The sequence below is a fragment of the Gambusia affinis genome, linkage group LG17, assembly GCF_019740435.1.
Source record: "Gambusia affinis linkage group LG17, SWU_Gaff_1.0, whole genome shotgun sequence".
Taxonomy (NCBI): Eukaryota; Metazoa; Chordata; class Actinopteri; order Cyprinodontiformes; family Poeciliidae; genus Gambusia; species Gambusia affinis.
Genome location: NC_057884.1, coordinates 3,757,456 through 3,774,495, shown reverse-complemented (window position 1 = coordinate 3,774,495; position 17,040 = coordinate 3,757,456). Strand labels below are relative to the sequence as shown.

Here is a 17,040-nt window from a genome sequence, read left to right as displayed (position 1 = left end):
TTTTTTTGTTTTGTTTTTTTTTTAAAGTCAAAGTAAAACATTGACTTTAAAGTACTTAGCGCCACGATATGTAATAATGGAATGAAATCAGGCTTTAAAATGTAATAAAATACCATTAAAACTGGATTTCGTAATACTGTGTGCCCTTGAAGTGGTTTTGGACGGTTCTGACCGAGAGCATGAACAGGCTCAACAATTATTGATCAAAGTTTCCATTTAAATACGTATTGGATCTACAGCAAGATGGTTGTTCGAAGCATAATGACTCAGATGAACACAAACACTTTGCGATCTTTCATTACATACGTTATTACATTATCATGTGTATGCATTTTCTAATGACCAGTATAAAATGCGAGTTACACGATATAGCAGGACTGTTAAACACTCATAATCCTGCTTTATTGATGTTTTATTCCACTTTGACCCCTAGTTTTATTATTATTACATATTGCACCGTTACTTTATGACGAACTTAAACACTGATGCTCTGAGTTTTCTGCTGGCTGCTCCTGCAGCGCGTCAATAAGTCGGGTTTGTTCTGTACCTGGCACTGGTGCTGCATCTTCTTCGTTGGTCTTCCTACGATGTAGATCTGAGACGGGGGCAGGCCGACGGACGAGTACACGGAGATGTCCTTGGTGGAGCCGTAGGCGGCACAGATCCTCATGTGGGCCTGAGCCGACAAGTCAGAGCAAGTTTCAAGGTAAGCAGAAAAGAACTTATACATGTTTAGTTAACAAAGCGCAAACCAACTAGATTTGTTGCTAAAACTAAAGTGGAAGCTAATAGCCTCCACTCTGTGTTCACACGTGTTGCCATGTTTAAAGGGTTCATATTTCAGGTATTTTGAGGCGTCTCTCTGCCAGCTTTGTTATTTTTTTTTACATTCTTCTTTGTAAACTCACATCGGACGGTGAGAGTCTGCTAACATTTTCAGATCCTGCCAAAGATTTTCAATTAGATTTAGATGAGATAGAAAGCTGAACATTTAGTGCTACATCTGTTACGTCTGTTCCTGTTCTCTCACTCTTACTGCTGAATTAATGATTTTGGAAAGTGGATTCAGTGTTGTGGACTGACAGGTGACAAATAAATAGCCCAATTGTGTTCATGAGCTTTTTTGAATATTAATGTGAAATATACTTCAGTATAAAATAGGACCGCAACCAACGATTATCTCAGTTCAAGATGATTCTGATAATTGATTATTTTGACGATTAATCGATTAAAAAAGGAAAAACTAACTGGCACATTCTGCCCATTTCTGTTTAAATAATTTTTAGTGGAATATGAGAAGCACACAAAAAGATGAAAAGAAACAAACTCAGTACGTTTTATGAATTAGAAAAATAAATATTTTACTGGTATTCCTTTACCGGTAAAATGAGAAAAAATAAGAGCTTTTTCTGCTCTATTGAACATCATTACGGTGTAGGGCTAACCTGTTGGTTACATTTTAGATTAACTGATTAATAATTGGATTTTATTTTACAGAATATGAACCGGGTGAGACTGAAACTCTGCCGTTTGAGTGGTTTTCAGTAGAACATATTCACAAAAGTTTTTTGTTTTCATCTTAAATGCAAAATGTACTTTTGTTGTACAATTTTGAACTAATTGCTGCTCTGAGTGTGTCATCCGTTTACCAAACGGCCTTCTTTAAAATCTGTGTGCAACAGTTGACGATCAATCGATTGCTAAATCAGCTGTGGGTAGTTTATTTCTGAAGCTTGGAGAACTTCGACAGGATGTAAAAACAGGGGGAAACTGTCTGAACCTGCTGGGCTCGGTGGGATCGTGTGCATCAGGAACGGAAAGAGAGCTACACGGTGAGGGAACAACGACAGAAAACCGAGCGCTGTGGATTTCTGCCTCCCTCACCTCACTGATGAGACATTTGAGGAAGTTGGCCTTGTGTCTGAGCGGGTCGTGAACGAGGCCGTCGCAGAAGGACACCACGCCGTGAGGGAAGTTGTGCTGGGAGAGCCAGGCCACCACACGCTGCTTCTGCATGTCGGGCCGACCCGTCACGTACACGATCAGGTAGCCCAGGTCCTGCCAGTACCTGGACGGAAGCGGAAGTAGAAGCGGTGAGCGGAGAGCGGATCCGGACGGCCCGACAGCCTGCCGGTTGTTGCACCCTTTATCCGTACCTCACCACATCCACGGCTCCGGCCCGAACCTTGGGGTCGCTTCCCATTATAGACACGCTGGCGGCGAATGAGCCGTCGATGCTGAAAACCACAAATTCTGTCCCTTTGGGTACGACGGTGAGATAACTGTCTGCAAACGTGTGATCGCCTCTGTTAGAGACACAGCAGGGGAAAGAAGCAGATGCCAGCAAGAATTAGCAGATATAGCATGCCAATCACACTGGCATGCTTTGGATATACATATATTTTTTCACAAATACATACATATGCAGAGAGTCGAATTTAAGACTTTTTCAGACCTTTTAATGTTAAAATGGCTGAGGGGGATCCTGTTGTTTTATTTATATTTTCTTAGTTTAGCAAAGAATCCACCAAGTGTCACATGGATTGGCAGCAGAGCCAGTGAGGAAAAAGCCACAAATCTACACTTACCCATAAACGCTAGCTAGCTAGTTAGCAACAGTATATTAGCAACTAGCCTCAAGTTGCAAAACGCAAGATGATTCAAACTTTATCCTGACAGGAGCGATCACGCAAGAAAAACAATTAAATAGTTCAAATTTAAGACCTAAAGTTAACATATTTAAGGCTGGCTTACTTTTAAAAAATTAATCCAAGGAAATATAAGACCTTATTTTTAGACACATAAATTTAAGACTTTTTAATGACACATCACAACCAGATATATCACACAAAGATTATATTTGTAATACAAAAGCTTTTGATTTCTGGACACTGCAAAACAGATTTTCGGTCTAGTTATTAGTGGAAATATCATATTACACTTGAAATAAAACAAAACATACTTAAAAGTAACTTTTCAGCGAACCATAGGAGCTTGATTTAAATCAATAATGTCTTGGTATGAATGAAAAACATCCACTGGCAGATTTTTCCATTTATCAGAAGACATTTTTCCCACGTTATAAGCGGACTGAGCATACAGGCACTCTGCACCAATCTGATGGCTAAATAACCTAAATAAACATTTTAAAATGATACACAGTTTTGTTTGTTGAGGTCATCCATCACTATCCAATAATTCAGCAGTGAAGGTTTTTGAACTGAAAATGTTGCCTTTTTATACTGTATATAGTTTTCAGTTAAAATACAATCAATTAATTACAACCTGATTTAACCTGATTAAATAAACAGATGAACTCAAACGCTTCAGAAATACTTTTTTCGCAGCGTCCGGGAGTTGTGAGTTCACACACCTGACCACCATTTTGACGGGATACACCCCGATGCCCAGTCGCTTCTTAGCTGGGATGACGTAGGAGACGCGTCCGCTGCTGTTGGTCAGCTCCGTGTCAAAGTAGACCCACTCCCCAGACGGAGGCTGGGTCATGATGTGGATGTCGATCTGCAGAAGGACAAAAAGGTGAAAAAGCTTCAGCGTCTCACCGACGCCGTGGTTAAACTGGTTTCACGGCGATTCACCGCCTCCGCCGCTCCTCGGTTCAGCGTTCACCTTTTCCCCGGTGAGAGTGACCATGTCCAGAGGTCCGTACATGAAGCGTCCCGCCACTGTCTGCGCTCCGTCCTCCGTGAAGACGGCGTCGTTCACGCGGTGGTTAGCCGTCACGTTCTGCGGAGGCGACGAAAACGAGAGAATCGGTTTCAGTGGACGGCCGTGTTCAGCGTGAAACATGCTCCTCTGACCGTCACAAGTACAAAACACGAAAAGGACAAATGGCCGCTTATTTGAGGGCATCTGTTTCAATAAAAGATTTTATAAAAATGAAAAAAAAAACTCCTTCAAAGAGTTTAAATCTGAGTCTGCAGCTATTTTTCTTTTCTTTCACACGCATTGCTTTGAGGAAACGAATTCAAACAGACTCACTCGTATTTTTACGTGCGTCCTCTTGCGAACCCATTTCTCCCGAGGTTTGGAGGGCGTGAACTCAGACACTTCTTTACCATCCAGCTCCAAAATACTCGAGTTCTCATGTCTCATAACCTACAGAGGCAAACATGAGACCAAAACAGAACTAATGTAAAGAAAATGTTCAAGAGTAATTTGGAAAAATCCCCTTTTCATTCTCTCACGTACTGCAGGATGCTACAATATTGTGTTTTTTTTCACCTTAGCTCCTCTGTGGTAAGCCATTAGCTTTAGCCTCCACCACCAACCAATCTGACCTTATACTAAACAAAGGTTAAAGGATTAGCTCAGATACTGGCCCTCAACAGTTCCCTTACCTCGAGCAGAAAGATGTCACCTCACTATGAACTTTATGAAAAAGAAATGCATGCTAGGAGTGTTAGCCTGAATCAGAGCTGATGTTGCGTTGGTCTCACTAGCTTGTTAGCCTCCACCACCTTGAAGGACACACTTATTTTTCCAACAAAATCACAGAGATACATCTATTTACTACTGCATGTGGCCCTCTGGATTCTAGACTAAATATTATGTTATCAAATCAATGTAGATTTTATCTATTTGCTGCCAAATTATATCAATCTGTCCCTCCAGTTTCTTGAGAATTATTGTGGAAATTCACATAAAATCAACAAATCCCTGCATGTTTTTGCACTAATACATAATTGGGAGTTTATTGCGGATTTTTCCTCAAAAATTGTCCAAAACATTCCTACTTGTACTAAACAGCCTTGACTGATGTCAGATTACATACATACAGCGAGCAACAAAAAGTCGCATTTACCGTCATAAATAAATATCGCAAATATTTCCAAATTAGTACCACAAACACTTTGATTTATATAGCGAAAAAAAAAATTTACAAAAAGTATCACAAAATCCTGGAGGGACTGAAAAGATGTTCAATAAAATTATTTAACAGGTTTTATCAAAACATTCTGGCACAACCGGCCCTTTAAGATCATTCATGATCTTGATTTGTCCCAAAATCAAAATGACACCAACGTACTATTGTTACCAATAGTGACCTCACAGAACAACCAAACTACTTCTAACACCCAGAACTTTCCCAATAAGAGCCGAGGAAACAGACTGAAGGAATCCCAGCGATTTAACAGTGACTGCCTGGATTCTTCATAGCAACAGGTGAGGTCATTTTATCTATGTCGCACATTTTCAGCAACAAGGCAGTTCAAAGTGCTGTACACGATTCAGAAGGAAACGCAAAGAAAACAGAAAAAATGGAAAAGTATAGAACTACATATTGGTTTCTCATGCTTAATAAGAATTAGAATAAGTAGTCGGTAAATTATAAACTAAATGGGGTTTCTCTGGATTCTTGATCTGATCAGATTAGATGTTGGTCCTCCATGTTTGATTCTACAGGTGGCACTTTCTATGTTTGCTCTAGATTTGTCATCTAACAGGAGTTCCTCCAGGTCTTGCTCTGATATTAAAATCTCAATGCTAAATGTCGGTCTAAGGCAGTGCTTCTCAATTCCAGTCCGCAGGCCCCCCTGATCTGCATGTTTTAGATTTACCTCTATTCCAGAGCCGCTGATTCAAATGATTGCATGACCATCAAGTCCTGCAGAAGGCTGTTAATCACTCATATATTCAATCCAGGTGTGTGGCAGAAGGGAAACACCTAAAACATGCAGGGCAAGGGGGTCTGATGACCGGATTTGAGAAACACTGCTCTAAGGTAATGAGTACTTTCTCTAATAGGAGTTTCTCTGGGTTCTAGGTTTGTTCTAATTCCTGCTCTGGGTTGAGTGAAGCACAAACCTGTCTGAGAAGGAACGAGACAACGTCTGTGGACTCCCAGTAGGAGGCGTGGAAGAGATGCGGCAGAGCCACGGTGGGGAACGCCGTCAGAGCGTCGGGACAGTACAGAGCGTAGTCCGTGCGCTTACTGCCCCACCACCGCGACGCAACTAGTCAGGAGCAGAGAGACACAATCAGCGCTTACTGTTGACTCATGTTCCTCCCCGTGACGAGATGAAGAGCTCAGAAGGACTCTACGTCTAAACCACGGCAAAGGCTTCGACTGAGAGGCTCTAGGGCTGAAAACAGGAAGTGACCAGTGTCGTACTCAGAGGGTTCGAAAGGCAAACGTGCAGGGAGGTGTCAAAGGAAACGTCAGGCGAGTCATTTTATTTCATTCGGGTAAGCCAGGCTTCCTGGATGCCTACAAGAAGGGTCAGGGTTTGTTTTTTTTATTATTTCTAGAGTCTGGAGTAAAGAAGAAGAGAGCGGAAAACGGGCAGAGCTCAGGGAAAGAGGAGAGGTGCTACGGTCCCACAGCGCCCCTCACTGCCAGGGTACCTTGCTCTATGTTCTTCAGCAGCCTGGGCGACGGGGGCACCGAGCTGAGGTCTGTGATTTCAGATGTGACATCAGTGAGGTCAGAGGTCATGTCAGAGCTAGGGTCTGAGCCGGGCTCAGACTCCACGCCGTTAGCTCTCGGGAACACCCGGCGGATTTTGCTGTGCAAGCGAATAGTCGCGCTCCGAGAGGCGAATCTACCGCGCGGCAGCTGCGACAGCAGGCTGGGCCTTTTAGACTGGCTTTTGTTTGCTGGAGGCGGGAGGACGAATGAACAACAGGGTCAGCGCGTGAACACGTCCCAGGCCAACGCTGCGGTCAGTCCGACGGACTTACTGGTGGCGATGTTGGTGGCTGTGTAGGAGTCGGCCAGGCCTGACACCTGGCTGGCCAGGCTGGCCTCACTGGCCCTGCGGCTGCAGCGGAGGTGGGGGACTCCCGGCGACGTGGAGGCCGGACACAGACCATCGGCATACAGATGAGACTGAACACTGTCAGCTGTTGCGACAGAGAAGAGAGTCGAGAGTTTACTGCAAACAATAATGGCGATCTTAGTGTTTACCAACGTCAACCTCCAATGAGGCAGGCAGTGAGGAGGTTTATATTACCAAGTAAAAAAACAATCTGCAGAATGTTTATTTTAAAGGATTATTGAAGATTTCTGACCCTGGGTTCTGTTGAGAGATTTGTAAGCTTCACCCGCAGTAGATAATTGTCTTGGCATCTTCATTTACAATTAATCCAAATTACCGTAATTTCCGGACTATAAGCAGCTACTTTTTTTCATGTGCTTTGAAAACTGAACCCAAAACCGAAGGCGACACAACGACCACAAGAGGGAGCAGCAGGACAGGAACAAGAGGGAAGCAAAAACAAGAAAGAAATTTACTAGATGGTAAATGATTTTAAAAAATTATTTCACATGTTGATGGTTTAAAAAAGAAAAAAAGCTAAACCGCTGAGATATTTACAAGTTTTAGGACAGTAGAAACTCCCTTTGCTCTCTCAGGCTAGCTGTTAGCTTCAGCCTAATCAGGCTTTTCATTTTCAATAAAGACAATAAGAGAGTTAAACCAAAACCAGCTGAACGAGAACAAAGACCAGCCGGACTGGAAACAGACCGTCGCCGTGGACCAGAGAGGTCTGAGAGTTCAGGACCGGAACCAGGATGGACGTCTCGCTGGCGGGGCTGTCATGGTAACGCTGGGACTGCCCGCCGCTGGACTCCATCAGCAGCTGCGGGTTACTGTGAACGGTGTCCACTAAAGACACGGAGACAGAAAAGGAAACAGGCGACATCTGGTGTTTAAAGGGAACGGCAGAGATCGGCGGCAGGATGCGTGTCTGCAGTCCAACCTAACAGAGCCGAGTGTCCGTCTCCCAGGGGGAAGCGCTGGTAGCGAGGGATGCTGAAGGGGGGCAGCAGGTGGAACCTCTTGTCCAGGAGCGGCTCCAGGCGGGAGGCGGACGGGTCGGCCGGGTGGAACAGGTTGTAGACCTGCTGACATGCTGGACGCAGGGCGGATACTGCAGCCGGGCAGAACACAGAACAGGCTGCTGCTTCTTTATTCAGCCTTTAATTGATTTAAGCAATATATTTAGGTCCCTGCACCTATTGGAGCTTTGTTGTTTGTGAATGAAAGGGTTGTCAGTTTCATGTCTTAAGTTTACAGAGAAATGTGGAAAAAGGCAGAGATACAGATAAATAAAATAGAAAGAATGTGGCATTTTGTTGTTGTTTTCTCTCTCTTTTCCACTTCTACTCAAAACCAGATTAATCAAAACAAGGGATATTAGAGAAAAAAGAAAATAATACTGCATGTCAGAAAAAAACTGCCAAGATTAAAAGAAAAACTAAGTATGGCAACTCACATTAAACGATTCCATGTTTTGATTTGGCTCCACTTGGTTATGATCTGTTTTGTCTTAAATGTATCCATTTTGTGCCTCCTTTTTTTTTCCATTTCATTTTTATGTTATTGTTGTTATGATTGGTTATTTGTTATTTTATACCTCTGTTTGTTCATTTGTAATGTTTGTTTTGTACTATTTCATGACTCAAAAATAAAATAAATTATAAATTACTACACCAATTAACCTCAATTTTCACAAATTGTGCACAGCTTATTTTTTAATGTTTAAAAGATGATTCTATAGTTGCACATTTTGTTTTATTACTGCATAGTATGCTGTAATTTTCCACTGACTGTACGGAACATCATTTTTAATTTTGTTAGTCTCCACTAAAGACATTTAAAAGTAGATTTTTCATACGTTGTTATCTCTGTGTGAATCTACATTAATAAATGTCCTGCGTTGATTTCTTTTAATATTTCAAATAATTTTATTTATTTAGAAACTAATGTTCTTCTTTTTTTCTTCTCCCAAACGTCCTCAGCAGAAATAAAGGAAACGTATAAATGTTCTGCTGACTGACTGGAAATCTGTTCAGTCTGCGTGTCTTCCCATCTAAACCCCAGAAGGACGGCAGCAGTCAGACCGACGTGAGCTCATCCATCACATTCTTCTGAGAACAGAGACATGACCTCTGACCTCTGACACCCAGCTGCTCCGCAGACGCGGCGGAGCGACACCAAGGCCTTCTCCCCGCGTCAGCCCAGCAGAGAGCAGCAAACGTCAGAAACCTTCCTCACCGTCTAAGGAGGGGACCACGGTCTTCCTCAGCGCCAGCACCAGCCCCAGAGGAGAGCCGAACAGGAAGAAGTCGGTCACCTCGAAGTCGAACTTCCCCAGGGAGCCGCCCTCCAGCATGGTGCTGTTGCTGGAGCGCCGTGACCCGGGCTCCCCGTGGAGAACGCTGGAGTGCAGACTGCTCAGGAGGGAAACGGCGAAAAGCAGAGGTGAGTCGGAGCCGTTCGCGTTGCGGTGCGTTGCGTTCGGCAGCCTGTCTCCCCTCTGCAGCTCACCTGGAGAGGAAGGCCTGATGGTGCTTGATGGTGTCCAGCTCGTAGGTGGAGGAGTCGCTGCGCTTGCGCGGCAGCTGCTTCTTGGGGTCGTCGGGCCCCGAGCTGCGCGGGATGTCGATGTTGCTGCGGCTCAGGTGGCGGCTGCCTTCAAGGGACGGCGACGACAGGGAGACGCTGTTTATGATAATACCGGGAGAGAGAAGTTCTGTGTCCTGAGAATCAAAGATGGAGAACACAGTTTTATATATTCTACTCGTTTGAGTCGTTCATGTTCTGTCAGGTTTTTAAAGCAGAAAGGCTTTACTGCAACCAAACTATTATGTATTTTCTAGACACATAGTGCCATTTTATACCACAATCAAATAAATGTGTCACCTTTAGTTTTTATAAAAGTGTGGCAAGTATCAAATAAGACTTAAAAGAAATATGACAATAATTTAACAACTTGACTTTGGGTCTCTGTCTCTTTAAAACCTCCTGCTCTTCCTGAAGCTCCGCCTTCATTAAGTCATCACAACATGGCTCCTCTGTTAACCCTTTATCAACGTTTTTACCAGTGTTGTACTGAGAAGCAGCTCCTGTAATGAGCTCAGAAGATGCTCAGTTCCACCAAGTCTCTGCTAATTGCTGCTGGCTAGTCTGAAGGAGCCTTACAGAGGGCTGCCTTGTGCTTGGAAGCTTGGAAACTCCTTCTGAAGAGAAGCTGTGCCTCAAAGGTGGAGCTAGGTCCACCCAGGAGTTTTACACAGCTGAATGGTTGCCGTGGGAGATTAAAGGACTTTAAATGCATGAAAGAATCAAGGCAACGCTCCAGGTCTGTTTTTTTGGGGGAACAACTTCATAATATGATGCAAAGCTTGACACAGTCAAATTGACATAATTCTGCCCCATAAAAGCAGCATATTTACATTCCGATTAATTCGGACTTTCAGATTCATGTGAAATGGTCGACTTCATGGTCTTTGCGTCTCAGCTCCACTACGTTTCAGTGAGAAATGTTTTCTTTGTGACAGCGCTAGCTCTAGCTAGCTGAAAGTTTTAGTTTAGTTTTTTTAACAACTGATATCATACACTTTTTAACCAAACGCACTACTTTAACTGACTATTCCAACTCAGAGCAGCCAGTCAGATGAGTTATGGTCAGATCAGCGGTGTACCTGGACACTGATGGCGCTGCCCCGCCTGCTGCTGTTCTGGCTTTCTGAGACCGTCACAGAGCTGCTGCAGAGCGCGTCGAAGCCCAGGATCCCTCCCACACAGTCCCCGATGACGCACACCTGCAAGATGAAGGCGAAGCCGACCATCACAAATTCACAAATCCGCTTCGTCCGGACACGTTCCTTTCCCCACCATCCCAGTCTGACCGACCTGGCCGCTGAAAGCAGCTCCTTCTGTAGACTTGATGAAGTCACTGTAAACCTGATTGGCTCTGAGGATGACCGTTGCCACGGCGTCCTGGTACTGCGGCGCAGACGTAGCCAGGAGAGGCAGCGCGGCGAGCGGGATGTGGTCCTGACTGCTGGACAGACAGCTCTCATCGTAGCTGTACGGACTCAGACTGCAGGTCATCGAGGCAGAGCGTGTTAGTCTAGCTTAGCCTAGCTTAGCTTGGCGGGCTGAGTTTGTTCTACAACGTCTTACTGAAATGTTCGTCACTCACTTGGAGACGAGTGAGAAAGCATCGACGCAAACAGCAGGACAGGGGACCATCCGGACGGTGAGGCGTCCGAGCGCCGCCGGGTAGTGGACCCTCATCACGGTCTCAAAAGCCCCACTGAGAGTGTTCACGTCTCCCTGCTTGCTGCTCTGTTCACCTGCAGATAAACAAATACCAAAGGCATAACTTTCAACAACCTTTCAAAAGTATTTCAGTAAGCCTGGTTTCTCCATTTGTAAAGGGGCAGTATTACGTAAAGTCAACTTTTATGAGCATTAAATCATGTTATAATGTTCTTTCCTCACCAAAAACACACATGGAGCGTTGCTTTGATTCTTTCATGCGTGTTTGAGAAATCTATTCATCTCCATGGCAACCATTCAGCAGTGACAAATGCCTGGGTGTACCTAGCCCCGCCTTTGAGGTCCAGCTCCTCCTCTAGGCTTCAGCCTCACAGAGCGTCCCTTCCCCCACACACTCCCACTGAGCTCCTTCAGACTAGCCAGCAGCAATCAGCAACCACCTGGTGGAACTGCATCTGCTGACCTCCTCATAGGAGCTGCTTCTCAGTGAATCGCTCATAAAAACTTTGTTAAAGGGTTAATGGAGGAGCCATGTTGCAATGACTTCCTGGAGGCAGAGTTTCAGAAAGAGTAAGAGTTTTTAAAGAGACAGAGGCCCAATTTTCAGGCGTTAAATTACAAAGCCAAATTTCTTTCATGCCATATTTGAAATATTTAGGCTGTTTATAACTGAAGGTAACATAGTTACTTGCTAGTGCTATAAAATGGCACCATGTGTCTGTAAAATACATAATACCGCCCCTTTAATTTGAATAATTGTAATTTAATTGACTGAAAAAAAAAGCCATTTCTTCCTCAACAGATGAAAAACTTTTCAATCAATCAACTAATTTTACCTTTATCATCTTTGTTTTTTTGTCAGATTTATCTCAAAACATCATATCTAGGCTTAGAGAAAAAGTTCACTAATTTAATATGTTCACAAAGTTAATCTGAATCAAATCTCTATTCCTTTTATTGCATCTTCATTGAGCTCTTAAACTTGAGATGAAGAATGAGTTCAGCTGATCATGAACAAAAACCTGGATGAAAGGTTTTTGTTTTCTGAAAAATGTTGAACACACTGTTGTACCAGAGCCTGTGTCCAGTATGTTACCACCATGCAGGACCAGAACGAGGACGTGGATTTTGGACGGCTGGGGACACTGCTGGGACGGACAGTCCTGTGGATAACAGGAAGGGAGACACAGAAGGAGAACAGAAGGGCCGGTTAATAGGAAAGATGGAGCAAATGTTTAAAGAAAAACACCACAAATCACTAAAGTTCCCTGTTTTTACGCTTCATGATAAAAGTATGAAGCATAAAGTTTGTTTTTCTATTTATCAAGCTAAAGATTCAGATTTTTTTTTATTGCACTACTGTAAGAATCACCAATTTAATGAGGAATCTGAGTTAAGGAAAGGAAACTTCAGGTTCGAACAGAAACATTTGCAAATCTGGGATAAAAGGTTAAAAATCCAAATAAAAGGGGCAGAAGGGGAATGGATTTGATATAAAAAGAGATCAAGAATACCAGGAAGTGAAGGTAAACACAACGAAATATTTGTGGAGCGGATCAGAGGAAAGATGGCGGGAAAAGATCTGGAAGCAAAACCCTGACATCATCTCATGTATGAGTTAGAGTCTTCTGAGAAAACAGCAGGAAATAAATTGTAGTTGAAGGAAAAAAAGGATAGAATTAATTTTTAAGAAATTAGAATATTATTTAAGTTAATTTACCTAACATTATATAGGCTAAAAACAGACTGATATTTAAAGCTTTCTTATTATGATGATTTGAAATGAAAACACTGCATTTAATTTTACATCAAACAAAAAAAAAAAAAAAAATTTTAATAGACATGTTGGCTTAATAAAAATGATGTTTTATTTGCTTAAAGGTTGTTATTTTCAAAATGTACTTTAATCTGACAATCAAGCATCAAAAGAAAAAATATTCTAATTTATCTGTCATTAATCCCCTGCCACATCATACATGTATTTCTATTAACACATGTATGTCAAAGTCAAGGGGTAATTTTGGGTTCAAACAGAGTCAATTATAACTTAGCATTTATTTATTTATTCTAATAGTTCAACCTCTTTTAAAGTCGTCTTAGTTTGTGTTTTTTTTGTTGTTGTTGTTATTATATTTTGAGTTCCTGGAATGACTGAAACTTCAAGTAAAATATAAAGACTGGTAAAATGGATATGCGGCCTTTCATGCTCTTCTGGCCACACTCATAAAATCCCAGAATCTATAAATGGGCCGAGGCAAAGTGAGGAGGCATTTATGGAGAAATGCTGTAAACAGAGCTGGAGACTGCAGGGGACGGACAGTTCTTCTACCTGCACCAGCATGGTGGGTCACTGCCTACGAGAAACAGATTGTTTTTGTTTTTTTAATCCATGGAGTTAAAGTGAGAGTAAGAGTGAAATCTGTACCTCCATCTGGGTGTCCTCAGTGACGCTGTACTCCTCACTCGACTCCTGACACGCTTCTGTTTGAATAGGAACCAACAACTCAGACATTTATCTTTTTCAAAAAGTGAATTATTTTATCTGCGATTCTAATTTTCTTTAGACGGAATATGATGACCTTGCGCTTCATCCACTTCTATTGTCTCGATCTTGTCCATGAGGTCGTTAGAGCTCCACTTGGTGATTTCCTTGGAGAACATGTCTTCATTATCCGACAGGTCCTCTGCAAAACGTCCACAAGAACTCACATGTAGCATGAGCCTCTTCTTGGAAGCAATACTTTCTACACAGACTGTGGTTTATGGCTCTTTTTGAAATCTTCAAATTCAGTTTCAAGTGGCTCAGCACATGCTGAGTCGGCTGATTTAGATCAAAGCATATTCATGTCAAGTCAGAGAAACTGTGGTCAGGGTTTCTGCAGGTTTCACCAACTCAGGTTAAAGGCCTTTAAACAACCTTTTAAAGAGAATTATGAGTGAAATTTAAGATGTGAATTACCAGAGAAATGCACAAAATAAAAATGCATATTCTATACCAAATTAGTGCTAACACTGTCACAAAAATCAATAAATCAATTAATCGCATGATAAATTAAAAACAAACTCAATAATTCCAATTGGCATGATTTATCGATTTTCTCTTTCTACCAAAAAACTGGATGATAAAAGTCTTCAGTCTGGTGTTTTGGTCTCATCTAGTCCTTTTATTGAAGGAAAATTTAGTTCACAGAAACTTCATAACTCGATTTATTGTTGTTTTGTTTATTTAGTTTGCATATTTAAGATGTTAAATGTTCATTAGAATTTAATGTTTATTGGTCTGTGAGGATGTGTTCTCGCATTATTATGCTGTTACCATTATAGTACCTCAGAGTGGTCTCAATATTATCATTTATCGCAAGAACTTCTAGAACAATTTATTGTACAGCAAAAAAATTGATTATCGCCACAGGCCTGGTGCCAAGTTTCTCTGCACAGAATCCACCTAACCTCATATGGATCGGGAGCAAACGTGAGCCGGTGGCGAAGATGAGCGTTGTCCACTTTCTCATGATAAACACACACAAAAAAGCTAGCACTTTAAGTATTTAAAGCAAGTTTATGATTTTTTAAAAAGAAATTTAAAGCACTTGAAGACTTTAATTTTAGATGCACAAATTGAAGACAAAAATATCTTGATATTTAAAGCGAAAAGAGACTTTTTCTTCTGAAGAATTACAGTCAAACTTCAGCAAGTTGTGGTTTTTGGTGACACTTTTATTTTTTTTTTTTTCTTATAAAGTGTTCCAAAATGTCTATAATTTTCCTTTCACTGTGTTGTAAAGTTACAATTAATTTTAATAGGCTATACCTTTATTAGGCTGGTTATATTTTATATTTGACTTAATTTATGACAGCATGTCTCTTTTCTGTCAGGAAATAACAAGATTAGGACTCATCAAACAATTTAAAAAACGTCTGAAACCAAAAAGGACAGCTTGGTCCTGATTCCAGTGGAGCAAGTTTGACAAACTGGATCAATCTTTTGAGTCCTGATCTGCTGTCCAGAACGAGCTGATTTGGATTTTGGTGTGACGATAATTGTTACCGTGGGCATCAAAGAACTCGTCGTCAGTGCTGTCGTCAGAGTCCCGGGCGATGCTCTGCATCCTCCACTCTGAAATGCTGTGGTGAGACGGACTTGCTGCAAACATAAACAAAACCTTTCATTTGGCTATTTCTGATCAAATGCCAATAGAAGTTATGGAATTGTTATGGAATGAAATCTGTTCATTATAAGTCAGAGGTACATTTATTCTTTCTGGTCTTATCTGCATATTGTAAGCACTGCAGACTTGAATGTTATTGTTTACATTTACAATGTGTTTGCTGTCAGTTTTGGTTAACTAGTTCATGTCCTGATTTGATTTAGCAGATGTAGTAACCATATGCAACCAGCAGAGGGAGTGTAGCGCTAGAGAGCCATAATAAAAAAGCGCTGAAACTTCCTCCTTGGTGAATGCACGAGGAAACAGTGTGTCAGTGGTTGGGTTATTGAATTATTTTGCAGGTATGAATTCACACATAACTCGCCTGTGCTGTTGTAAGTGGGTTTACCAATCATTAGAAAGCTTGTAAAAACCTTTTGATACCGTCTATATTTACATGTTTTGGTTTAGCCTCAGTTTGCTGGCAGTGCCCAGCAGACGAAACTAACCCATGTGTGAATGTAGCATTATACTGCGTATTCCAGACAGCCCTTACACATGAGATTTGATTTATTCTGCATCTGTTATTTGTTACTGTCATACTTGTGTACTACGGTAATTCTTAAGAAAACTACACTGTTGTTTCAAGTTGGGAATCATCGTTGTTTCTGCATGTAAGTTATAATAACTCTGTCGATGCACCTTGTAGCAGAGGTCAGAACGTGTTTAGGCAATTATTTACCTTTTCAAGGCTTTTACATAATTAATATCCTGTTAAATTCTAACAAAAACCGAAACGAGGATATCAGTAAAACACTTTAATGAAGTAAAACGTTGAATTACTTTGTGTAATAAATTGATAAATGAAAGCCAAGGAGCTCCACTAACTTCCTCTCTTTGATGACCTGTTGGACGATCTGGAAGAGGTGGACCACTGCTTGGTGAGCTCCCCTCGCGTCTCTAGAGAATCTCCAAGCTTTCCTCGAGTTCCCTCGACCTCCGCAGCTGATCCCGGGTTCTCTCCCACCTGTTCCTGATCTTGGCTAACAGAGGAGCCATTGGTCTCTGCTCCGCCTTCCTCATTCAGGCTGTACTGCGCCATCTTCTTGGCTAAAGCTAACTGGGTTTCCAGCTCCAGCTGCCTGATGTCCTCGATGGTGAGACCGTACCATTCATCCTGCCAGCACCACGCCTGCCGGTGGGCTCGGACCATCACTTTGCGGAGACCTGAAACAGTCATTAGTCACATATATGTTGGAAAGAAAATCACTTATTTTGGCCAACACTTCTGAGCTTGGAGGCGAGACATAATGGAACTTTACTGGAATTCAAAGAGCTTCCTACTTTACCATCCCAGAATTTACAGAGTTGCTTTTCCAATAACTTACTTTCCAGAATTTACTTGGTATTTTCCAAGAATGTAAATTAGTTTCCTTGACTTATGGTTGCTATCTGACACCTCTAAGGTACGTCTCTAGAAATTTGAGAATAGCTTATTTAAAAGGACAGTTTCTACCCCAAATTGCACAGGGAACTTTCCAGAACTTGCATGGTACATTACCGGAACCCAAAGTTGAGTTTATCTAACCTAAAGTTTACTTACTAGAATTTATTTGGTACTTTCAAAGAACTTTGAGACAGAATATTCAAAAATACCGATTACTTTTACAAATGTAGAGGTTACTTTTCAGAACTTGCATGGTACCTTCCCCGAACCCAAAAGTTTGTTTCTTTAACTTAAAGGTTACTTGATTACTTTTGGAATTGAAATGGCACTTAGAGATTAGTTTCTTTGAAACTTATTTTTCACCCAAAATGTACCTGTTACTTTCCAAATCTTGTCTGGGATTTTCCTA

The 17,040-nt window shown here is 41.8% G+C and overlaps 1 protein-coding gene across 7 annotated transcripts in view; it reads right to left on the bottom strand.

Annotated features, from left to right (window-relative positions):
* LOC122819735 (membrane-associated phosphatidylinositol transfer protein 2-like) overlaps positions 1–17,040 on the bottom strand; it is a 65,183-nt gene that overhangs the window by 4,518 nt on the left and 43,625 nt on the right. For 6 of the 7 annotated variants that reach the window (XM_044096710.1, XM_044096714.1, XM_044096712.1 and 3 more), the window contains exons 6-25: positions 16,073–16,411; positions 15,085–15,180; positions 13,616–13,720; positions 13,462–13,517; positions 12,109–12,199; positions 10,957–11,110; positions 10,665–10,854; positions 10,454–10,573; positions 9,297–9,508; positions 9,024–9,199; positions 7,726–7,896; positions 7,491–7,631; positions 6,706–6,867; positions 5,830–5,978; positions 4,003–4,119; positions 3,631–3,747; positions 3,374–3,522; positions 2,157–2,306; positions 1,885–2,068; positions 548–676 (exon numbers count right to left, since the gene is read on the bottom strand). In XM_044096710.1, coding sequence (XP_043952645.1) covers positions 548–676; positions 1,885–2,068; positions 2,157–2,306; positions 3,374–3,522; positions 3,631–3,747; positions 4,003–4,119; positions 5,830–5,978; positions 6,706–6,867; positions 7,491–7,631; positions 7,726–7,896; positions 9,024–9,199; positions 9,297–9,508; positions 10,454–10,573; positions 10,665–10,854; positions 10,957–11,110; positions 12,109–12,199; positions 13,462–13,517; positions 13,616–13,720; positions 15,085–15,180; positions 16,073–16,411 — 3,008 coding nt within the window. Of the gene's footprint in view, positions 1–547; positions 677–1,884; positions 2,069–2,156; positions 2,307–3,373; positions 3,523–3,630; positions 3,748–4,002; positions 4,120–5,829; positions 5,979–6,369; positions 6,622–6,705; positions 6,868–7,490; positions 7,632–7,725; positions 7,897–9,023; positions 9,200–9,296; positions 9,509–10,453; positions 10,574–10,664; positions 10,855–10,956; positions 11,111–12,108; positions 12,200–13,461; positions 13,518–13,615; positions 13,721–15,084; positions 15,181–16,072; positions 16,412–17,040 lie in introns of all 7 variants that reach the window. The other variant, XM_044096716.1, reaches the window with a different exon arrangement.